At 38.4% G+C, this 25,221-nt stretch overlaps 1 protein-coding gene across 4 annotated transcripts in view; it reads right to left on the bottom strand.

The window, feature by feature from the left end:
- Positions 1-25,221, bottom strand: part of EIF2A (eukaryotic translation initiation factor 2A) — a 43,371-nt gene that overhangs the window by 15,873 nt on the left and 2,277 nt on the right. For all 4 annotated transcript variants that reach the window (XM_006149729.3, XM_027772366.1, XM_014588284.2 and 1 more), the window contains exons 2-9: positions 23,988-24,057; positions 17,642-17,716; positions 14,504-14,622; positions 11,559-11,658; positions 11,125-11,207; positions 5,114-5,187; positions 4,837-4,981; positions 4,585-4,701 (exon numbers count right to left, since the gene is read on the bottom strand). In XM_006149729.3, the coding sequence (XP_006149791.1) occupies positions 4,585-4,701; positions 4,837-4,981; positions 5,114-5,187; positions 11,125-11,207; positions 11,559-11,658; positions 14,504-14,622; positions 17,642-17,716; positions 23,988-24,057 (783 nt within the window). The remainder of the gene's footprint in view (positions 1-4,584; positions 4,702-4,836; positions 4,982-5,113; positions 5,188-11,124; positions 11,208-11,558; positions 11,659-14,503; positions 14,623-17,641; positions 17,717-23,987; positions 24,058-25,221) is intronic.

The raw sequence follows: 25,221 nt of genomic DNA, 5'->3' as shown, positions 1-25,221 counted from the left end.
AAGATCCCGAGAGGAGAATGGAGGAGAAGGGATTGCGGCGTGACCATCCCCCCTGGGGGGTGATTTCTCGCTTTCTGTCTCTATGTCTCTCTGTCTGTCTGGCGAGCGCACGCGCCCTACAGTGAAAATCTCTCAAAAAAAAAAAAAAAAAAGTATTTATTGGCACAAGTTATAAACCTATGGTGCCATAATATTCATCAGCACTAGGGTTAAAAACACATAACAATCCTAATCATATCAAACAGTATTTAAAAACTACAAAAATTTTAAGATATGTTAAAATCAAAATACTGCTACATACACTATGGGGATTAATGTATCATCATTAATAGAAGGGATAACCACGCTGCAATTCCTTCTTCTCCATTTTCCTCCTGGGATTTTAGGCATGCAAGCACATGCAATCTGGCATGAACTGCAACCTGCTAAGTCCAGGACGCAAACCAAGGTTGACCATGTGAGTGTCCACTGTCTTAACCACTACACCACCTGCTGGCCCCTAAGTAAACAATCTTGGGAGAAGAGGTAATATTGGGCTGTCGGAAAAGTCGTGACGCATTTGACTTTTCTGGCAACCTGATATATGCATGTGGTAATAAAAATACAACCTATATAAAAACACCCTACAAAAACAGGTCTATTTCCACAAATGTAACCTCTGTTAATGTAACCCTTTGTTGAAATAAAACATTTCTGTCTTAAATATACACAAATGACAAAGTTCTAGAGCTCTGTTACCTCACTTAACACTGTATCTTAGGGACTCTCCCACTAAGTGAATTAAAATCTGCCTCATTCTGGGCCAGCAGGTGACATGGAGGTAAAGGTGGATAGATCCCACGTGCCCAACTGTGCAATTTGAGTCCCAGACCCAGTGGCTTGAACATCACACCAAGCACATGTGCATGCATGCCTTAAAGCTTGAGAGGAGAATGGAGAAGGGATTGCGGCATGACCATTCTCCCCAGGGGGTAGTTTCTCACATTCCCTCTCCCCCACTGTCTCTGGTGAGTACATGTGCCTTACAGTAATCAATTAATCAATCAACATCAGCCTCATTCTTCTGCAGTTGTACTGTATTCCACTACAAACCTTGCTGCATACTCTCCACTGTGAGTGCTCACAAATATATCTGCGGGAATTAAATTGCTACTGATATGTCAGAGGGCATATGCATGTACTTGGTACTGTACCACCAAAATGCTCTTCAAGGAGCTGTATCAATTTACATTCCTATCAGGTTATGATGGTGCAGGTTCCCCCTCATTCTCACCCCTCCCATATAGTTCCACATTTATCTTTGCCAATCTAGTAAGTGAAAATTTGTTATCTTGTTTCTTTTCTGTTTAATTATGAGTTAGGCATCTTTCAATATACTTAGAAGTAAATACATTTATAAGTAATTTAATTTCTTTTTCTAGACTAATTTTTACTGTTTCATGCCTATTTTTCTCTTAAGTTACTGGTTTTTTTTTTTTTCTTGGCTTGCTTGATATATTAAGAAAATCTGGGACTAGCAGATGACATAGTAGTTAAGGTGCTGGACTCCCACATGGCTAAATGTGTTTCAGGTCTCTGAACGCAGTGGCTTGAGACTCATGGTGGGCGTGTGTGTGTGTGTGTGTGTGTGTGTGCCCAATATCCCAAAAGGAGAATGAAGGAGAAACTGGAGCACGGCCATCTACCTTCAGAGGTGATTTCTTGCTCTCTCTCTGCCTGTCTAGAGTATACATGGATCCTATAACAAAAATCTCTCAGAGAGAAAGAAAAGAAAGAAAGAAAGTAAGCAAGCCAGACAACCTTTACTCATACTCATCATCCTTTGTCTTTAAAAAAAAAAAAATTCCCTTGGGGCCGGCAAGGGGCATGGTAATTAAGGCTCTAGCCTCCCACTTTCTCACTTTCCCTCTCTTGTTCTGTCTCTCTGGTCAAATTAAAAAATAATGATAAATAAAATTAATTTTTTTAAACTTGTCTTCTTTTTTTAAAAAGCCCCTTATGTTTTCTTTGCTTTACTTAATTTATAGGCTCTCTTCTCTCCCCAATGTAGAAATCTATGATTTTTACATATTCAAATTTATAATTTTTTTTAGATGTTTTTGCCATAGGGCACATGCACTAGCCAGAGGAAGAGACAGAGACAGGGACAGTAAGCAGGAAAGTGAGAAATCACCTCCTGCAGGGATGGCCACATTGCAATCCCTTCTCTTCCATTTTCCCCCGGTATCTTGAGCATGCAGGCACATATGCTAGGAATGATTTTCAAGCCACCGGGTCCAGGACTTGAACCATGGTGAACCATGTGAAAGTCCAACGACATAACATTATGTCATCTGCTGGCCCCCAAACTTATAATTTTTTTTTCTTTTTTTGGAGAGTTTTTTGCTATAGGGCGTGTGCGCTCGCCAGACAGACTCGAGAGAGACATAGAGACAGAAAGCGAGAAATCACCCCCCAGGGGGGATGGCCACGCTGCAATCCCTTCTCCTCCATTCTCCTCTCGGGATCTTGGGCACGCACGCACACGCGCCTGGCGTGAGTTTTAAGTCACCGGGTCCGGGACGCGAACCGCGGTCGACGACGTGGGAGTCCAGCGACATAGCCATTACGCTAACTGCTGGTTCCCTAATTTTTTTTTACTCTTATAACTCCTGTCCTGGTTAGAAGGTCTTAACCCTACTCCAGAATTAGAAAAAGAAAAAAAAAAGGTTATACTGATTCTGAACTTCAGTTTCTCCCAAGTCTTAGGTGTACAGTTTTTGGCTCAGCCAGAATTTATTTTAGTGAAGAGGCAGCGATATTAACTTTTTGTTCCATATATTAAACGATCAATATTTTCTCTACTGACTCAAGTGCTTATTTGATTATATGTTAATGCCTATAGAAGGGCAGATCTATTTCTGGAGTCTGTTCTGTTCCACTGACTTATCAGATCAGCTATAAGTCAGAACGAAACTATTAATTACAACTGCCTTACATTTTAATGTCTCACAGTATCAGAATGTACAGAGATAATTCCATTTTCTTCTTCCAAAATTAGATATGTCTTACTTCTCTTGACCATTTATATTGACTAGATTATTTCAGAATGCTAAGAAAAAAGGGACCCATCCTTATCCTTGTTTTGTTTCTAACTCCAATAGGAATACACAATATTTTTTTTGAGAGGTTTTTTTTTTATTTTGAACTATAGGGCATGTGCGTTTGCCAGACAGAGACAGACAGAGAGATAGAAAGCGAGAAATCACCCCGCAGAGGGGATGGCCACGCTGTAATCCCTTCTCCTCCATTCACCTCTCAGGATCTTGGGCACGCACGCACATGTGCCTGGCGTGGGTTTTAAGCCACCGGGTCCAGGACGCGAACCGCAGTCAACTACGTGGGAGTCCAGCGACATAGCCATTACACTAACTGCTGGTTCCCTCCACAATATTTTTGTAAAGAATGTTACCGTACTTGGGCCAGCAGGTGGCATGGTGGTTAGGGCGCTAGACACTCCCACATAGCTAACCATAGTTCAAATTTTGAACCCAGTGGCTTGCTTTCTCACTTTCCTTCTCTCTATGTGCCTGTCTTTCCCTGGTCAAATGAAAAGTAAATAAAAAAAGGTTAAATAAAAAATTTTTAAAAAAAAAAAAAAAAAAAAGAATGTTACCCTACTTAACACATGTTCAATTCAAAATGAAAAAATGAGGGAGCTATCAGTATTTAAAAATGACTCTGTTGGGACCAGCAGTTGGCATCATGGTTATGTCACTGGATTCCCATGAGGTCTACCGCGGTTTGAGTTCCGGACCGATGGCTTAAACTCTCGATGGGCACATGTGCGTGCGTGCCCAAGATCCCAAGAGGAGAATGGAGGAAAAGGGATTATGGCGTAGCCATCCTCCCTGGGGGGTGATTTGTTGCTTTCTGTCACTCTGTCTCTTTCTTTCTGGAGAGCACACGTGCCTTATAGCCAAAAGAAAAAAAAATACTGTTAATTTAGCTCATCCAGTAAAACCAAGATGAGGACCAGTCTCATGGCCTGGTGGTTAAGGGAGCTGGATCCCACGTGGCTAACTACATTTCAAATCCCAGCCCCTGTGGCTTGAAAAACATCCCAAGTATATGTGTGTGCCCCAAATCCCAACAGGAAGAAGAAACAGAGGAGAACGGACTGCAGTGTGACCATGTCCCACTGAAAGGTGCTTTATCCCTCTCTATCTCTCTCTTTGTCTCTCTATGGCGTGTGCCTCTAGCAAACTGAAAAAGAAAAAAAAAAATAGATGAAGTGGTATTATTCACAATGCTGAAAACAGTACTAAGCTTACTAAATCAACCTGCTGTCATAATAATGCAATGACCCCACTCTGGAAGTTCCCTGCTCAAATGCTGGCTTAATTCAATGAACTTGGATTCTGTCAAAATAGGGAATGCCTAAGGATAATTTAAAGTTTCTTAATTAAGAGGAATTCTATCTTAAATACTGTCAAAAGTATTTGGGTTCTATCACTTGACCAAGAATTTAGATTGCCTCATCCTTATGACATAGTTCTATTTCCTGTGGTTGTTTTAATCAAAGGATGGCCGCGAGACACTCACGTAATTGCACCACAGCGCTTTCTCCGTTCGTTGCGATGTAGTGCAGCGTCTGTTCCCCGTAGTAAGAAGCTCCTGTCTTGTCAACATCTGTACTAGCTATTACCAACACAGCAGTAGCTATAACAGTAAAAACTTTAATTAGATTTAAAACACGAATTAAGTAAGCATTCATACATTCTTCTTAGTACACAGGTTTGGTAAGTCTAATTTAAAATACTTGATAAAGAAAGCGGAATAACATATTTATCATACCTTTTTTATTCCACAGCATTGTAACCTTATCAGCCTTAAAAAAGCTTTTGTTGGCTAAAGCGGCATGAGGCCCACCAAAGTTGGGGTACTGATACAACCTCACGAATGAAGGTGCACCTTTACTTCCGGGAACATAGACAGCCACCTAAGATACAGACATAAATCGTTTCATTTATTGAAGCATATAAACGAAGATGCTCGTGTTTTTACAGTCATACAAACTAGCAAAAGGTTTAAACATAATATTCCACAGAAACAAACCAATGCAGAAAATTACCTTGTATGGTTGGGATCCAGGTGATAATACAAAATCATTAATTTTTTGCAAATGCAATTTATTTGCAACTGTATCTAAAAAAAGAGTATATGGTGTTAGACTGATGAGAGAAGCCAACAGAAACTTGCTAAACTCTTGAATGCATTATAAAAGGCTACTGTAAATACATGCTGATATTTCTCATTATAGTCTCATGTGGGAGAGGCGAACAACACACACACACAAACACAGGATGGGAGACTTGACTGGTTTTTTTAATGACAGAAGGCACAAGTGTGTGTGCAAGAAAACAGCACCCTTAAGTAAGAGTCTTGCCAAGCAGCAATGCCCTTCCCAGCCCTCTAGCTCTTTAGGATCCTGGGCACCGATGCAAGTGCCCAACATGTTTTTGGGTCAATGGGAGATACAAACCCCACTTAGCCATCTTGCTTCCAGTCCTGCAGGGCACATGCATTACTGCCACACCCCAGTGATTTGGCCTCCCAGTGCTTAATTTTAAGAGCACGTGCCAGGCATATGGTAAGTAGTCAATAAATGTCAGTCATCTTCTGTTAACCTCTGAAATAAAGTCCTTTTTAAAAATAGAATATTTTCACTTGTATCCACTGAAACAAGCACACTATTTTCTCTCTTATTTTCCAGCTTGCTATAGTGTATGTGTGCACTCTAGGAGAGACAGACAGACAGGGAGGGAGAGAGAGGGAAAGTGAGAAATCATCCCCCAAGGGAGACAGCTACACCATAACCCCCTCTCCTCCAGTCTCAAGATTCTGGGCAAACATGCACAGGTGTCCAGTGTGATTCTCAAGCCATAGGGTCTGGGACTCTTACCTGCCCCACTGACCCTGTGGAATCCAGTTGCCCTAACCTCCACACCACCTGCTGGCCCGAAATAAAGTAGTCGTCAAGCTCATTAGATGAGAGAGGTCAGCCTTGGCCTGGCGTGGGTATGAAATTTCTGTGACACTGCTAAACACACGATACTGATTATCACAACAGCAGTGATGGCTGATATTTATTGCGTGCTTGCTTTACTCCAGGCAGGCAGAACTCACGCTACTAACGATACTACTAGCCTAGTTAATAGAATCAAGAGCTGCTGTTAGTCTTTCTTCGCTCAATGTCAGAAATCAGTAAGTGTTTAAAGGCTGCACACCACACTGCCAAACTGGTGATTCCTTTTCCTTTGGCATGCTCACAAGGAGATAAGAAAACAAGAAACCCAAAATCAATGACGTAGGAGCAAGTCTCAAAAGCAAGAAAATGAAGTACATGGCTATAGTGACAGGCTACTACTCAGAATCTGCCTTCACATTACCTTTGGTACATGTGAACAGAGTCACTAATCCTTATTCTAATATACTCAAAAGTACACAATGGAATATCCTAAAGACAAAACAACCTATAAACTTTTTTCTTCGTTTTCAGGGGCTAGAAGGTAGCAGAGTGGTAACATCCCACCCCGCAATGCTGGACCCGTATGGGAAGGTCTCAGGTTTGTTTTCTGAGGCCTCCCCATGCATGTGAGGGGTACACACACACCTAAGATCTAGAATGGCTGGGGCTATGAGCGGACCAGGGCATGAACACCCTACTGGGAAGCCTATCTCTCTCTCTATATATATATATTACTCTCTCATGGAAAAAATAAACGTTTTTCAGTAATATGTTACTAGTGTTATTGTTGATACAGGAGCCCCCTCCTTGTCCACGGGGGATCATTCCAAGACCCCCAGTGACAGCCTGAAACTGCAGACAATACCAAACCCTGTTTTATGTTTTTCCCTATACATACATACTTACTATTGGGTTGTTTGCATAGAAAAACAGAAAAAGCACGTCATGACTTTTCTGACAACCCAATGAAATAGAACAACCATAACAATACCCTGAAAAAGTTATGTGAATGTGGCCTTTCACTCTCTCAAGATATCTCAATATTATTGGACCACAATAGACCAGGTAAATGAAACCAGGAAAAGTGAAACAGTGGCTAAGGGGGACTACTGTGTTGCTATTCGAAGAATTATTATATGGATAATGCAGGACACAGCACATGAATACTCATGTGACAGGCTCAAACTATCACCCCCTGGTATCCCAGGGAAACAGAAGTCTTGGCATTGACAGAAGCAATACAGATATGTAGAAGAGGTAAAATAAAAACTTTATAGTCTTTCATCTCAATCAAACTATCAGTATGAACTCATCATTAGTATACCTTAAAGAAAAAGGCCTAGAGGGACCAGCATATAGCATAATGGTTATGTTGCTGGACTCTCATGTAGTCCATTGCAGTTCAAGTCCTGGACCTGGCAGCTTTAAACTCACTTTGGGTGTGGTGTGTGTGCGTGCGTACCCAAAATCGCAAGAGGAGAATGGAGGGAGGAGAAGTGACTGCGGCATGGCCATCATCCCTCCTGGCGGGGGTGGTGGTGGTGACTGCTCACTTTCTGGCTCTCTGGCAAGCATACATGCCCTTATAGCAAAAATGTCTCTTAAAAAGGCCTAGAGGGACCAGCAGGTGGCATGGTGGTTAAGGTGCTGGACATTACCCCATGGCTTACCACACTTTAAGTCCTGGACCTGGTGGCTTGCTTTCTCACTTTCCCCTTCTCTCTCTGTCTCTCTCTGGTCAAATTAAAGTAAATGAATGAAAAAGCCCAGATCGTGGTTTTTAAACAACATTTTCCATTAAAAGAAACCAGTGTTTCTTAAAGAACTGGCTAATTCTAGAGGCTTGGAAGGAAATACACAAAAATAATCCTAGAACAGCTTCTTTTATCATACAGCAAAGAAGTCATTAAAGAATAATCAGCCAAAATAAGAGTTCAAAAACAACTAAAAAAATGGCCAACTTAATGGTAGGGACAAGTCTGGAGTTGAATGTTATCTTCCAGAATTTAAATGGAAAGATCAGACCACAACAAAAGATAGATTAAGCGTATGAGACTGAACTGGTAAAATAGGATTTTATGACTTTTGACTAAAACATTACTGATTTTCTTCTATACTTTGTTTGACAGATTTAAGGATTTTCATCTTCTCGAGCTGTTGATAGGTTCATGCACCTACTATTTGAACATAATCCTAACCTGTTTCCTGGTTTTAAGTCTAAAGCAAAGTTCTCTTAACATTTTTTGATTTTTATTTATTAAAGCTAAAACTGCCTTTCCTGAAAACACATTTAAAAATACCTATTTAATGACCACAGTAAGCTATATAGCCTCATCTAGGTGCTACTGTATAGTATACTCATTCTACTCACAGTTTCATGACTAAAGTCAGACATGTGATCACAGATATGTATATATCAGCTGAACTTGCTACTGAAAGGAGTTTGATTAATTAAGATATTTTGTGAATCATAAAATGGGGGGGAGGAATGGAAAGCAACTGTAGATGCCAGAGACAGTGTGAAAGGAGGATGGGAAATAGGGAAAAAATAAATTTTTATATATACAAAACAAGAAATGGAAAATTATAATTATTTGTTGACAATAACATGTATGATTAAGCCACTATACAGTGTATTCTGGATGGAAAATCGCATTTTGTATGCTATGATGATGTTCAGTGAATGAATGTAAAATAAATTAATTTAAAATAAAAAGAAAAAGAAGAATCAGCCAATGATGCAATTTGAGCATCAGCAAGAATGGTAACTACAATGAATTGAAACACATATACTTTATATCCATGTTTCATTTAGGATGGGGGAAAAATCTAATTGGTTATAATACAGGGTTCTAAACATGCATTATATATAAAACAATAGGGGAAGGAATACTTATTCTGCCTTTTCTATATAAATGAACCACTAAGTAACCTAACAGTGGATAGGGGAATTTTTCTTCATAGAAGTAGTAGAACTTATGAATAAAGTGGGAGAAAAATTAGAATATCACCAATTTGCAACACACGTGCAATAATGTATCTAGGTATTAAACATAAATATCAGCTAACTCTACACAATGAAAGAAAACCACATATAAGTGCTTGATACACAAACCAAACAATCTTCCTAATACAGTATTTCCCTCACCTGCCAGAAAATGAATAATCTGAAGCCAAACACCTACCAATATAAGGGACAGCTGAACACGTTAAAATATACCATGGATTGAATGTCAAAGCAAAATTCAAACTAAGGCAAGACAAATAATCTTATTTCTTAAATAAGTTATTAACAGAAGAGAAAAAGAGATGGAATAGAACCTATAGATTAAAAACAAAATGTAGGGCCAGCAGATGGTGTAGTGGTTACATCACTGAAGTCCCACATTGCCAACCGCAGTTCGAGTCCTGGGCCTGGGAGCTTGACAATCATACAGAGCACACGTGCATGTGTCCCTAAGACCCTGGGAGGAGAAGGGATTACAGCGTGGCCATCCCCCCACTCTAGGGGGTGGTGATTTCTTACATTCCCTCTCACTGTCTCTGTCTCTCTCTCTGGTGAGCACATATGCCCTAAGGTAAAAAGCTCTTAAAATTAAAAAAATAATAATAAAGTAAAAGTTATTCCAATCAATTGCAATGTGCAGTATCTTATTTGGATTCTGGGGGTTTATTTTATTTTTCTTAATTTGCCAGTGTGTGTGTCTGCTCACCCCAGAGAGTGACACAGAGAAAGGGAGAGGGAGAAAGCGCCCCACAGTAGGGTCACATTCCAATTTCTTCTCCATTTCTCCTTTTGGCATTTTGGGCATGTATACATACATGTCTGGCACATTTTTCAAGCCACCAGGTCAGAGATTCAAACTATACAGTTGGCTATATGGGATCCAGCTTCCCCAACCACTAAACTATGGGGTCAGCCATGGATCTCGAGTTTTAAAAAAAAGTAGAGAATTTGCAAAGAGAATTTCATTAGAAGTTTGAACACTGGAACCAGCAGTTAGCGTAATGGCTCTGTCACTGACTCCCACGTAGTTGACTGCAGTTTGAGTCCCAGACCCGGTGGCTTAAACTCACGGTGGGCGCGTGTCCGTGCGTGCCCAAGATCCCAAGAGGAGAATGGAGGAGAAGGGATTGCGGCGTGGCCATCCCCCCTGGGGGTGATTTCCTGCTTTCTGTCTCTCTGTCTCTGTCTGTCTGTCTGGTGAACGCACGCCTCCTATAGCAAAAACATCTCCAAAAAAAAAAAAAAAAAAAAGAAAGAAATTTGAACACTGATCAGGTATTTCATGATCTGTGCTAATAGTGAAATAGTGATAATCGTGGCTAAGTTTAAAAAATTAAGGGTGCTGAACTTCAGTGAAATATACTAAAATATTTACTGGTAGTTACATGACGTGTAGCATTGTGGTAGCTTAGTAAGAAAGATGTAAGTTGATAGATGTGTGGATGAGATAGGATTGCCCATCAGCTGATAGTTACAGGGATACGATTTCTATTTTGTGTTTGACATTCTACACAATAAAACATTTAAAAGATTTGTGTGACAGAATTTCAGTAGTAATTAAACTCAGGAATAGGTATACAAATGTCTTAACCTAACAACCAATTACTAAATAACAGCAAAAATTTCTTAAGGAAAAAAAATGTCATTTGAAAAGAAAAGCTTTGTTGGGGCCAGCAGATAGCACTGTAGTTACGTCACTGGACTTCCACATGGTCAGCCATGGTTGAGTCCTGGACCCAGTGGCTTGAAAATCAGGCACAGCACGTGTCCATGTATGCCCCAAATCCCGAGACGAGAAGAGACTGCAGTGTGGCTACCCCAACCAGGAAGTGGCAGTGGTGTGTGATTTCTCACTTTCCCTCTTACTGTCTCTGTCTCTCTCCCTCTCCCTGGGGAGCACACACAACCTGAGGCAAAAATCTCTTAAAATAAAAAAAAAGCTGTATATTACACAACTTCATTGGCGCTTAAGCTTATAAAGTTATGTAAATTAATATAACTACAATTATTTATTAATACATCAACAGTATTCAATAGAACTCTGTGATACCATAAGGTAATGAAAACTGTATATTCATAGTAAAAAAAAAATTCATAATTTTCATACTAAAATTGTTGTTTTCAAAGAAGTGAATTTCATTGTTAACATTTCGAGCACAAATAGTTTCATCTTCTGACCAGGATGGACACCTATGTCAAAAAGAGAGAATACAAAATAATTTAGACAATATGTAACATCATGTTAGCATGCTAAAGCTTATCATACTGTTTACTATTTAAGAAAAATCCTTATAAATATGATATCTAGTCAGTTACTAATAGTTTTAATCAATGCGTTCAATAGAAATACAGTTCATTTTATTTAAATACTAAACAAAAAAGTCAAATTTTACTTACATTCCTACCAGTGAAATCCTTAAATATCTATAGATTTTGGTCTGATAAGTTATTTTAAAAATCAGTATCAGAGAAATGAATATTAAACAATAATGATATTTAAAATAATGTATAGACAATTAGTACTTGAAAGCATGTATTTACCAATTTTGCATTTTTTTCTGGATAAAAGATTTTAAACATGTCCCAGTTTTCATATCAAAAAGTTGTAGGTTCGGTATCCCTGCTGTGCCATCTTTAGCAGCTGCAATAAGAAAATAAATTTTTGTAATAATTATCTCCTAACATTTGTGAAAAGATCTGCTTCTAAGAAAAAAATTGAACAATTTTGATTATAAAAATCCAGTAAAAGGGTTTCCTTAAATCAACTTCCCTCTCTAGCCTAGGAGTTAATCATCCAATCATCCATTCCTAACAATATAATGATACAACAGCTACTTGAGCTAAAGCCCAGAATCTCTGAAATGAATTACTCCAGATTTTAAATATACTTAAGAGACTTCTTTTTATTCATTAAGTTTTACATGCATTGTCAAATGGATCAAATCATGAAAGCTTGTGTCTGTTATATCATCAAAAAACATAAAACTATTCATGATTGTTAATTAATTCTCAATTTTCCTTTCATTTGCTTAGAAAAAATAAGATTCATTAGAGTCCATGTCTCTTGAAAGAACAAAACCCAGGAATCTTATAACCCAACAATTAACTATTAACATTGATTTATTCAATAATATTAACATTATTAGAAAATGCTTCTTAAAATAAGCTCCTATTGGGGCTGGCAGGTGGTGTGGTGGTTAAGGCTGCTGGACTCCCACATGGCCAACCACGGTTCAAGTCCTGGACCTGGTGGCTTGCTTTCTCTCTCTCTCTCTCTTTCTGTCCCTCTGTAGTCAAGTTAAAATAAATAAATAAATAAATAAATAAATAAAGATAAATAATTCTTAAAAAAAAAAAAGCTATTACCAGTTTCTAATATTTTAGTATTCTTCCATGAAGTACAGCTATACAAAGTGTTGATTATACATTATCATTAGATATCCTTAAATATACCAGCAAATAGCACACCATTTCCTACTCTTCATCATACCATACACATCTCTTAAATGTGTCTGTTGTACTTTCTTTCACTGATAATGATTATTTAAAATGTTTTTACATCAGGGCCAGCAGGTAGCAAAGTGGTTAAGGTGCTGGACTCCTACATGGCCAATCACAGCTTGAGCCTTGGACCTGGCAACCTGAAAATCATGCCACATACATGCGTGCCCCAAAGTCCCAGAAGAATGAACAAGAAGGGATTCTGGCATGGCCATCCCCATTGGGGGAGTGATTTCTCACTTTCTCTCTGTCTTTCTCTGTCTCTCGCTGGCAAGTGCACATGCCCTATGGCAAGAACCTAAAACTGAAACAAAATAAAAACGTTTTGATATTAAAAGTCATTATTATTCTTAATCTTCGGAGAGCTTCTCTGTCCAACAGTTATTTACTTTCTAAATTTTCCTTGCTTTTCCTCTATCTCATAACAAATTTTTTTTTTTACTAACTATAAAATCTTGAAATTACTTTCAGTACATTGGAGAGTACAAGATTCACCATTGATAATAAATATTTATGAACACTATGTACTCTTATAAAGACTAACTGATTTCTTCTAAGGCTATAAACCTCCTAAATTTAATTGGTCTTGTCAGAGTATTTTTATGATGGGAAAATACTTACTAGTGTAAGGTTGCCACGCTGCCAGGATGGTGTTTTTTGGCGAGAATTCAAGGCAAACTGCCTTTGGGAGGTCGAAGGAGTGCAGTAGTCTCTTGTTAGTGACATTGATAATATTTACTCTGGTTTCAAAAGAAATTATTTCAGCAATATAATAACCAGCACCAACCAAAACAATCATACCTCCTCTCAAACACAGATTCCTCCAAAGTCTTTATTTTTCATAAAGAGCAATTTTAAGTTACTTCTAAAAATAGCCAGGAAACACTTTAACTTAAAAAAAGAAAAAAAGTGCGTTTCACTAAAAGGCCCCTATACAGTGCTAGTGTGGGGAAATAATATAGAATTAGCAGAAAGAGGCATGGGTGATCTACTTTCAGCTGAAGGGAAGCAAGCAAGCACTTTAAGTGAACACAAAGAAGCTAAGACCAAACTGTGGTGGTGAAGGCTGCTGGACTCCCACATGGCCAACCACGGTTCAAGTCCTGGACCTGGTGGCTTGCTTTCTCTCTCTCTCTCTCTTTCTGTCCCTCTGTAGTCAAGTTAAAATAAATAAATAAATAAATAAATAAATAAAGATAAATAATTCTTAAAAAAAAAAAAGCTATTACCAGTTTCTAATATTTTAGTATTCTTCCATGAAGTACAGCTATACAAAGTGTTGATTATACATTATCATTAGATATCCTTAAATATACCAGCAAATAGCACACCATTTCCTACTCTTCATCATACCATACACATCTCTTAAATGTGTCTGTTGTACTTTCTTTCACTGATAATGATTATTTAAAATGTTTTTACATCAGGGCCAGCAGGTAGCAAAGTGGTTAAGGTGCTGGACTCCTACATGGCCAATCACAGCTTGAGCCTTGGACCTGGCAACCTGAAAATCATGCCACATACATGCGTGCCCCAAAGTCCCAGAAGAATGAACAAGAAGGGATTCTGGCATGGCCATCCCCATTGGGGGAGTGATTTCTCACTTTCTCTCTGTCTTTCTCTGTCTCTCGCTGGCAAGTGCACATGCCCTATGGCAAGAACCTAAAACTGAAACAAAATAAAAACGTTTTGATATTAAAAGTCATTATTATTCTTAATCTTCGGAGAGCTTCTCTGTCCAACAGTTATTTACTTTCTAAATTTTCCTTGCTTTTCCTCTATCTCATAACAAATTTTTTTTTTTACTAACTATAAAATCTTGAAATTACTTTCAGTACATTGGAGAGTACAAGATTCACCATTGATAATAAATATTTATGAACACTATGTACTCTTATAAAGACTAACTGATTTCTTCTAAGGCTATAAACCTCCTAAATTTAATTGGTCTTGTCAGAGTATTTTTATGATGGGAAAATACTTACTAGTGTAAGGTTGCCACGCTGCCAGGATGGTGTTTTTTGGCGAGAATTCAAGGCAAACTGCCTTTGGGAGGTCGAAGGAGTGCAGTAGTCTCTTGTTAGTGACATTGATAATATTTACTCTGGTTTCAAAAGAAATTATTTCAGCAATATAATAACCAGCACCAACCAAAACAATCATACCTCCTCTCAAACACAGATTCCTCCAAAGTCTTTATTTTTCATAAAGAGCAATTTTAAGTTACTTCTAAAAATAGCCAGGAAACACTTTAACTTAAAAAAAGAAAAAAAGTGCGTTTCACTAAAAGGCCCCTATACAGTGCTAGTGTGGGGAAATAATATAGAATTAGCAGAAAGAGGCATGGGTGATCTACTTTCAGCTGAAGGGAAGCAAGCAAGCACTTTAAGTGAACACAAAGAAGCTAAGACCAAACTAAACAGAGAGAAGAGGTGCTGGAGAGAAAGGCAGAAGTGTCTGTTTTAATTTGAATAAATGAAAGCTACAGCAGCTAGGAAAATCAGTGAGGAGGCTTTAGATGTCTGTCACCATCTCAGAGGCAGTCTCCAAAAAACATAACTCCAAGATTTATTGTAAAAGAAGGTAAAAAATGAGAACACTGCACAATAAAAGCAGTTCCATTTATTGATGCTTCCTGTGTACCATGCAATGGCCTAACCACTTTACGTACTTTTTCTCATATAACCCTCACAACAGTCTAAAGTGTAATCACCCCTATTTTACAAGTGCTTAAATTTAGCCTTAAAAAATAATCAATCATTTGATGATGTGCCCAAGGTCATACTACTGATAAATGCCAGAGCCAAGCTTTGAAATCGGTCTGACTTATTTTTATGTTCTACACTAAACTCTTTAAGGTAAAAACAAACAAAAAAATAATGTCATCTTACTCCAGAAATTGTTCAAAGTAATTTTGTTCTGTTCAGGTTTGAGGAAGGCACTGGGGTTAGGATAAGCAGCTATCAGTAAGAAAGAGCATCACATGCTGTTTAAACACACATACATACTGTCACTAGATTCTTTACAACTTACTAGAAACAACACATTTTAGAATTATGTAAGGCTTTTCTGCTTCTTTGTTGTTGTTAATTTTTAATTGTCACATTTAGTTTAAGGAAGGGTTCTTACTGTAACTAAAAAACATATTCAAGGAAAGATCAGTTACAGTTTCTTAGTTAAACACAAACAACAAAACACAATCAATACCCTACATTTGCTTCTCTGCCCTAGACTCATACATACCACGTAGCCAGAGTACTTTAAGGAAATAAATGCTAGAACCTGGCGTTGAAAACTATTAAAATGATGGATATACATATGGCAGCATATTAAGATTTAGAGTTAATCCAATAGAAGACTAAGTAGGTGTATGAATGAAGTACATAAAATCATTAACAATAATTGCCGAGATGAAAGTACACTTACTCAACAAACTCTTAGCTTGTAGAATAAGGAATACCTCAAATAAAAGTAGACAATGAAAAGAAATACAGCATATTCCATTAGGTAGTAAATATCTACAGACTCATTACTCAAATAATATAAACTAAAATGTGGATTAAAAAATGTTTTAAATACCAAAAATAGGTTACATCAAAAGAGTTGAGAATACCTCCTATCTTTGAAGCTAAGATTCAGACTGCCTAGTAACACTGTAGAAAGACCTGATATATTATACTGACTAATCTTTTAAGTTATAAAAGCTAATTCTGCCAGCTACATACAGTCACAAAATGTACATCAACTAATTCTTATAAGTAATTAATTTTTTTAAATTGTGTTTAATCTGATCTGACTTGATAGTTCAAAGACTTAAGAATATATTACTACTATAAAAAAATTTTAATATACTTTTTAAACTAATGCAAATATTTTTCCCCTTTTAGAAAATCTAACTATGGGACCAGCAGTTGGCGTAATGGCTATGTCGCTGGACTCCCATGTAGTCAACAGTGGTTTGAGTCCCAGATCTGGTGGCTTAAACTCATGCCGAGCACGTGTGCGTGCGTGCCCAGACCCCGAGAGAGGAGAATGGAGGAGAAGAGATTGCAGCATTGCCATCCCCCCCGAAGGGTGATTTCTCACTTTTCTGTCTCTCTTTCTCTCTCTGTCTTTCTGGCAAGCACACACGCCCTATAGCAAAAACCTCTCCAAAAAAAGAAAAAAGAAAAAAGAAAGAAAGAAAACCTAACCATATTTTAAATAGTTAAAAACAACAAAAATAACTTTAAACCAAGCAAATTATTTAGGTATTTTTCTAGTCTATGAAATGAAATATAATGACTTGCAGAAAATTAAAAAGGAGAGAAGTGGGACCAGCAAATGGCATAGCAGTTAGGTCACTGGACTCCCACTAGCTGACCGTGGTTCAAGTCCCAGACCCAGCAGCTTAAAACTCAGCAGGCATATGTGTGTGCATACCCAAAATCCCAAGAGGAAAATGGAGAAGGGACTGTGGCATGCCCATCCCCCCCCAGGGGATGATTTCTCATTTTCTGTCTCTCTCTGTGAGCGCACACACCATATAGCAAAAATCTCCTTAAAAAAAAAAAAGAGAGAGGGATTTCCTAGGTAAATTATAAGTATTTAATAAAAATAATAAACTTTTTAAGACCAATTTTTAATTCCAAATTTTAGGTAATATATTAATAGATTATACTAAACATTCTCTTGAGCAAATTACATACTTTTATATGCAATATAAATAGTAATAACTGTAGTCACTTGTCATTGATTTAACAGCAATGATTAACAATAGTCTAAATCTTAAACAAGTGAAGAGAACTATTTTCTAAGTGTCAATGCAGAAATGAAGAAAGCCTAGCCAATAATTTAAGAGGACTACTAAAAACAACCTCTTCAGCTTCTTTAGTATTAATCATGTTTTTCACATGTTAATTTTATATTCTAAGAAACTAGATAAACAAGTCATGGCATACATATATAGGCACTAACAACTCTGAAGGTATTCTATGGAAGTTATGTTGGACAGTATCTTACCACATTGTAACACTAAAAGACGAACTTTATTAATGACATCCAAATACATGTTACTCAAATAATGCCAATCATGTTCATGCTCAAGACACATAAAATACAATGATATATAAATGAATACTAACTTTTCTCCGTTGCCCCAGGCAAACAAGGTCCCATCCTTACTAAAGGTATAGACTTTGCAATTTTTCCCAGATTCCCTGAAAATGACAAAAAAAAGTTTAAATTAATAAACATTAATACTACTCAAAAAATCAATTAGTCTACAATTCCACTACTAATTTAATGACTAAGAACTTAGACAAATTTCAGAAAATAATTCCAAAGGGGCTGGCAGGTGGTGTGGTGGTTAAGGCACTGGACTTTCACATGGCTGGCCACAGTTTAAGTCCCAGACCTGGCAGCTTGCTTTCTCACTGTCTTTCTCTTTCTCTCTGTTTCTGTTTGGTCAAATTAAAAAGTAATAATAGTAGGGGCCAGCAGGTGGCATGGTGGTTAAGGTTCTATACCCTCCCACATGGCTGACCATGGTTCAAGTCCTGAACCTGGTGGCTGGCTTTCTCACTTTCCCTCCCTCTCTCTCTGTCTCTCTCTGGTCAAATATAAAAAAATAAATGGAAGAATAAATAAGATTAAGAAAATAATCATTTTTAAAAAAAGTAAGTAAGTAAGTAGGGGACCAGCAGTTGGAGTAATGACTTTGTCACTGGACTCCCATGTAGCCGACCATGGTTCGAGTCCCGGACCCGGTGGCTTAAACTCACACAGGGCGTATGTGCGTGCATGCCCAAGATCCCGAGAAAAGAATGGAGGAGAAAGGATTGCAGCATGGTCACCCCCCTTCCTCCAGGGGTGACTTCTTACTTTCTGTCTCTCTCTGTCTTTCTGGCGAGCACACGCGCCCTACAGCAAAAAAAAAAAAAAAAAACCCTCAAAAAAAAAAAAAAAGTAAATAAGCTCAATCAAGTATTCTCTTTTTTTAGAAGTTTTTGCTGTAGGACGTGTGTGCTCGCCAGAAAGACAGAGAGGGACAGAGACAGAAAGCGAGACACCACATCCTCCAGGGGGATGGCCATGCCACAATCCCTTCTCCTCCATTCTCCTCTCGGGATCTTGGGCACGCATGCATAAGCGCCCGGCATGAGTTTAAGCCACCAAGTTTGGGACTCAAACTGCGGTCTACTACATGGGAGTCCAGCGACATAGCCATTACGCTAACTGCTGGTCCCAATAAAGTAATTATTTTTAAAAAAAGAACTTCAAAAATGTTTCTGTCAGTCAAAATATCTCTTAAAATGCAATGTCAATGACCACTGCCAAGTAAGCTGAGAATTGATTTTATACCAACAGATCAATCTTAAGAGAGAAACAGAGCCCTTTTGGGTAAATAATTAGTTTGTTTGGAAACAGGAAACAACTGTATGTGAAAGATACCAGCTGTCAGCTATGAGCTTAAGATTAAAATATTTCTACAGAGACTTTAGAGAATTCCCTAGACCTACCTGCAATAACAAAACAATAGTGAATAAAATACTTGCAACAGGCCAATAAATGCCCCAGGATTTGAAGGACAATGACCATCCATCAATTTTTCATATAGAAAGTATAACAATAAGAGGGTCTTCACATCAAATAAACATCGTTGCAAGGTTCTACAGAAAAACAGATCTGTGGAAATGAGACTTCTTAGCAATATCTATGAAGTGATCAAAACTCTTAAGTCCTGTATCTCTCAGCTGGAGATGGCGACTGTGAATATATCTCCTAGTGATAATGAAAGCCCAAGCAGAAACACATACCGCAGTCACAGCATTAGACGAGAAGGTGGCTTATAAGTCATCTAAACTGCTAAATTACAATAAATATACCGAGAACTGTCCAATACATCCCAGTTAAACGGGACACTGTCTTTCACTAATTCACCTTACAATGATATCCGTACTACATTCAGAACAACTTATACTTAGTCTGTAATTAAGGAAACATCTCTCTTTCACTCACATAAACAGCTTTGACTAAGATGTCCCTCATCCTACACTTACGTAACTCTTTTCTGAACCTTGAGGCAGAATTTTACAATCATCTTGTTCCAGTCAGGTATTAGCTCATAATCCCAGTCTACTGAGATCTACTTAAATCTTGATTTAAAACATTAGTCATTCCTTTCAGATTTATGTAATGTGTAAATTATAAGACATTGTTTCTAAGCAATCTGAACAAGATCCTATGACTCACCAATAATCCTTCCTTCAAACTAACAATCAACTCATAATCAGCTGACTTCACTGCTCTTAACCAATGACAAGTGTCATCATCATCCAACCCAAAGACTTTCTCATGTCTCAGATCCTCTGCTAAAATCATGTGAACAGTGCTATTATTCTGATGTATCTGGAAAGTCTACTCAGAAAGGAAATGAGATAAGTTTGAAACAATTTGTTCTTAGTAAACTCATTTTGACTCTAATAATCACCCCTTTATCTCAATGATTATAAACTGTCAACTGTCCTTTTAATTCCCAAGAGGTCACATACAACTGCCAGAGAGAAACAGAAAAAGAAAGTACTCCCACCCCAATGGGCTGTGGACATGCCTCGATCCCTTCTACATTTCTCTATTCTGTCGGGATTTAGGAGTAGGTACAGGGCACCAGGCATGTTTTTTCAGGCTGCTGGGGCTGAGATTCTTTTTTTTTTTTTTTAAGAATTATTTTATTTAACTTTATTTATTTGTTTGTTTGTTTAAATTTGGTCAGAGAGAGATAGAGTGAGAGAGCAAGTGAGAGAGAAAAAGAGAAAGTGAGAAAGCAAGCTGCCAGGTCTGGGACTCAAACTGCTATTGGCCATATGGGAGTCCAGCATCCTTGACCACCATGCCATCTGCCAGCCCTGGGGCTGAGATTCTAACTGTGTGGTTGGCCATGTGGGATCTGGCTCCCTTAACCACTAGCCCATGGGGCCAGTCCAGAACTGTCCTTTTAATAACTCATTCTAGAACTGTGTTTTTATGAACAAAGCCAAGCTTATAAGATTAAAAAAAAAATTCAATTATTTTCTTAACCTTAGCAATTGGGACATTTCATCTATTTCCTTTTAGAATCATTTTTTAATGAAAAAATTTAAATATACACAAAAATACAGAAAACTGTAATATTCCACCCATGTACCAATGACCAAGCTAAAATAACTATTAGCTTAAAGTCAATTTTATTTAGCTACTCCACATTTTTATTTCAAATGCCAGAATATTTTAAAGCAAAAAAACAGATCTTATCATTTTATTCTGCACTTCAGTTTGCATCTCTAACTGATCAGGATATTTGTAACAAAAAAATAAAAAAGAGAGAGAAACCATAATCACCACCATGCTGCCTTTATTTCACAAAATTAACTCCTTTCTATCATCTAATGACCTGTATTGGATTGGATATCTGTATATTTTAAAAGTTCCGCTAGAGACAGAAAGTGAGAAAGTACCCCCTGGGGGGATGGCCATGCTGCAATCCCCTCTCCATTCTCCTCTAGGGATCCTGGGCATGCATGCACACATGCCAGGTGTGAGTTTTAAGCTGCTGGGTCTACTGTGGACTACATGGGAGTCCAGTGATGTAACCATCATGCCATTGGCTGATCCCTCCCTGTTCTCCTGGTAATACTGAGATTGAACTGGATTCAGCCTGTGGCTCCTCGGATCCATCCAACCTTCCCTAATCCCAGGTCTCAAGTATTCCATGAAGAGACCTGGCACCCTCATCTCCTAACACCACTGCTTGTGACTGTCCAGGAGTGAAGATCACATTTCTGTGTCACTTCCATCACGCCCACTGCAGCAGCAAGAAAAGTAAACAGCACTCACACTCAGCCCAAAAGAAACAAAGAGGCTCTGGCTGCAGATTTATCCTTCCTTCTCACAACACACTGTTCTGAGGCACAGTGGTTCATACGGTGTCTCTAGAGACTGTCTGCATACATAACCAAGCGACCAGCTGTATTTCATGGGTCTGTGGTCAGCTTAGTGAACCTCCATTACACTGCTTCCACTCCTTGTCTGCTTCATTTCCCGTTCCCCTCACTCCTGCTACCTTGAGGTTGCACAATCTAATAACATGTATCACACAATTTGCAACCAACTGTTTTCCAGATATGCTTCTCAACATTAAAATGCAGACAATCATCTGAGGATAGTTTGATTCACTAATCTGGGTGACTTGAGTTGTCAGCACTGGCTGATGGGTGATGCCAATATGGCTGGTCTTCAACTCATGTCTTCTTATAGCAAAGTTCTAAAGAACTGGACCTTAAAAAAAATTAGTCACTAGATGTGAGGTCAGCATGATTATAAAGTTTCCCATCAGGGGCCCACAGCCAGCAGGTAGCATGGTGGTTAAGGCACTGGACCCCCTGACAAAGTTGACTGCGACTTGAGCCCTAGACCCAGTAGCTTAAAAATCATGCCAGGCACATAGGTACGCATGCCCAAAATCCCAAGAGAAGAATGGAGACGAGGGATTGCAGTGTGGCCATCACCCCTGGAAGATGATTTAGCACTTTTCCTGTCTCTCTCTGGTAAGTGCACATGCCCCATGGCAAAAACATGGGGGAAAAAAAAAAAAAAGCTCCCCATCACCGGTCCTCAACGGACCTTCTAATGGTTTCGGTATTTTGCCTCCTATTTTATGAGAGAGGAAGAGACGAAATGGAAAGCCAAAAGATAGGTATTTCTGACATGGTCTCACTGTGGTGTGATCTCTCTGCCCCAGCCTCCCAATTAGCTAAGAGTACAGCACATAAGGTTTCGTATCTTTTGATAATCATCTGCCTAGATTAGGGGCTCTGAAGTGGGGACTTTCCCATCACTTAGAAATCTGTTAAAATGAAAATTACTGGGCTCCACCCTTTATCTAATGAATCAGAAAACCTGGGGGGAAAGCCACAATCTGGGTTTTAACAAGATTTTCTGATGATCGTGATGCATGTCCAAGTCTGAGGACCACCGGCCTATGTCTATGATTTCTTTGGCATTACGAAATGGTGATTGTCTAATCCCATCATTCCATGTGCATTTATTGACTGGAATCCTATACAGAGCAGTTCTTCATGACCTATTTGGGTAATGTGAAAAATAATGTATACAGGAAAGGCAAGAAAATGCTCCATTCCTCCCCTTTGCATATCAATCTTCAAAATAACAAACCAGGACTCCATCACTCACCAACGCTGACCAATAAGGCTGGGTGGGGAGGAATATTTTTTGAGTATTTATGTACTCAACATGCTTTATCTTTTTTGTCATAATTGTTAATGCTCAAACTGTCCCATTGTAGGTTGATGGGATCCCCTTCAAGTCTTTTACAGCTTCCCTGCTTTCTGTCCCTAATTCAACTTGCACATTTTCTGTCCTAGGCCTAGAATTGACTGCTTCTCCAAGGAACTGGTTTCTTTTAGGAAGAACAGTATTTACAGATCACATCTGTGAGCAGAGATATTCACTGCTCCCATGCCTTTTCAGGGTTTTGTTGTTGTTGTTGAATATTTTTGCTATAGGGATGATGCACTCGCCAGAGAGAGACTAAGAGAGAAAGTGAGAAATCACCCCCAGGGGGGATGGCCACATCACAATCCTTTCTCCATTCTTCTCCTGGGATTTTGGGCATGCACGCATGACTCAGCATGATTTTCCAGCCACCAGGTCCAGGACTAAAACTGTGGTCAGCCATGTGGGAGTCCAGCACCTTAACCACCATGCCACCTGCTGTTCCCAACAATATCAATTTATAATTAATAATAAAACTATAGATGCATTTAACAATTTTGCAGGTCTTCATATGGTTATGCCACCAACCTGATATAAGGCTAGATTTATTTGTTTCAGTTTTTCATCTTGATTTAAATTTTTACTTAAAACAATTACATGGTCCAAACTCAAAAATGTATATACCAAAGTTCACTCACAGCTATGTCCTCTGCATCCTGTAACTCACTCTCCCACTAGGTAATCATTTTTACTAATTTTGATTTATCCTTCTATTTTTTTTTCTTTTTGGACAAAACATATCTACCAAGCTTATGTTCATATATTCATATCTCCTTCCTTTTTGATGCCTTTTTCATTCTCTGATTTCACAAAAATCACTGGCAGTGGTTTTTGGTTTTACACATTTCCAAGTTTTTCTCATTCTCTAAGACAACATATTCTAAAAGTTAAAAAACTCAATTACACTGGTGTCTACATTTTTCTCAGTATTGTTTCCCTCCATCTTTAAACAGGCTTAAGTTATTATCTGCAAATCTGAAGATTGTTTCCCTTGAGAAAGAAAATGAATTATTTCTATCTTCTATAATATACAACATTTCCTAAGAAACTAACATAGCTGTACTTTTTTCCTATGTTGTTCAAAATGTACCAACAATAAAAACAACTCAGAATACACTGAATGTGCCCAGTAATATCACTCGACGAAATACACCGTACCTTGGGAACACTGTGCTTTCTGTAAACTGTGGGGGGCCATTCACCATGTACAGTCCTTCTGATCCTCGGACTAAAGAAAGAAAATGGAGAGCACCTTGTTACTTCTAACAAAGACTCAGATATCACAAATGTTTCTAAAACACAAAAAATTTTCAGTCAAAACATTAATAAAACCATTAAACATTTCATTGATCTATATACCATTAGCAGTAAAAGGACATAATATCTTACCCTCTCAAATAAAGCCATAAAACCATCGACAAATAAATATGTAACTTTTATAAATAGAAACTGAAAACTTTAACTCTCCCCAGTGAGACAAAGGCGGTGCAGCGGCATGGGCATGAACTCAGAGGCAGCCCTGGGTTTGTAACTGGCTCTGGAACCCTGGATACATTACCATCTCTGAATCTGCGTCCTAATCTGTAAAACAGAGACACCAGAATACAGGACAGCTATTTGTTTGATATAAAATAATAATATGAACATTCCGTTTAAATTTAAAATTCTTGGAAATGTAAGGTGTTATCTATATATTTATAATTCCTCAAATTAAGAGAACTAATTAAATGAGACCTTCATTTACTAAGCCCTCAATTGTTAACATCCTAAACAATTAAGTGGGAATAAAGTTCAAGATTAAATAAGCAAATGAGGGAACCAGCTGTTAGTGTAATGACTATGTCGCTGGACTCCCACGTAGTCGACCACGGTTCACGTCCCGGACCTGGTGGCTTAAAACCCATGCAGAGCGCGTGTGCGTGCATGCCCAAGATCCTGAGAGGACAATGGAGGAGAAGGGATTGCGGTGTGGCCATCCCCTCTGGGGGGTGATGTCTCGCTTTCTGTCTCTCTCTGTCTGGAGAGCGCACGCACCCTATAGTGAAAAACCTCTCCAAAGAAAAGCAAATGAAACATCTGTAGAACTAGATTACATTAAAAAAATAATAATAATAACTAAATGCTTCTAAAGTTGACCCCAATAAATCGATTCATTCCTTACGGGAGCAGAGGAAGGGTAGGAAAGAAGGAAACTACCTCTCAGACCCTACACTGAACACTGGAGGAAAATCAGCCTTGTCTCTAACCTCAGTGAACTTAGAGGACAATAATCAAATAATCAGTCAAATACATGGAACTATATATCTGGGTTTAATGCTACCAAAGAAAAGATGTGGCACTAAGGAGTGTGTAATAGTTTCAACTTAAATAATGGCGGGGGGGGGGAAGGACA

This window comes from Tupaia chinensis, unplaced genomic scaffold (assembly GCF_000334495.1).
Source record: "Tupaia chinensis unplaced genomic scaffold, TupChi_1.0 Scaffold000272_1, whole genome shotgun sequence".
Taxonomy (NCBI): Eukaryota; Metazoa; Chordata; class Mammalia; order Scandentia; family Tupaiidae; genus Tupaia; species Tupaia belangeri.
This window is presented reverse-complemented; position numbering and strand designations above follow the sequence as displayed.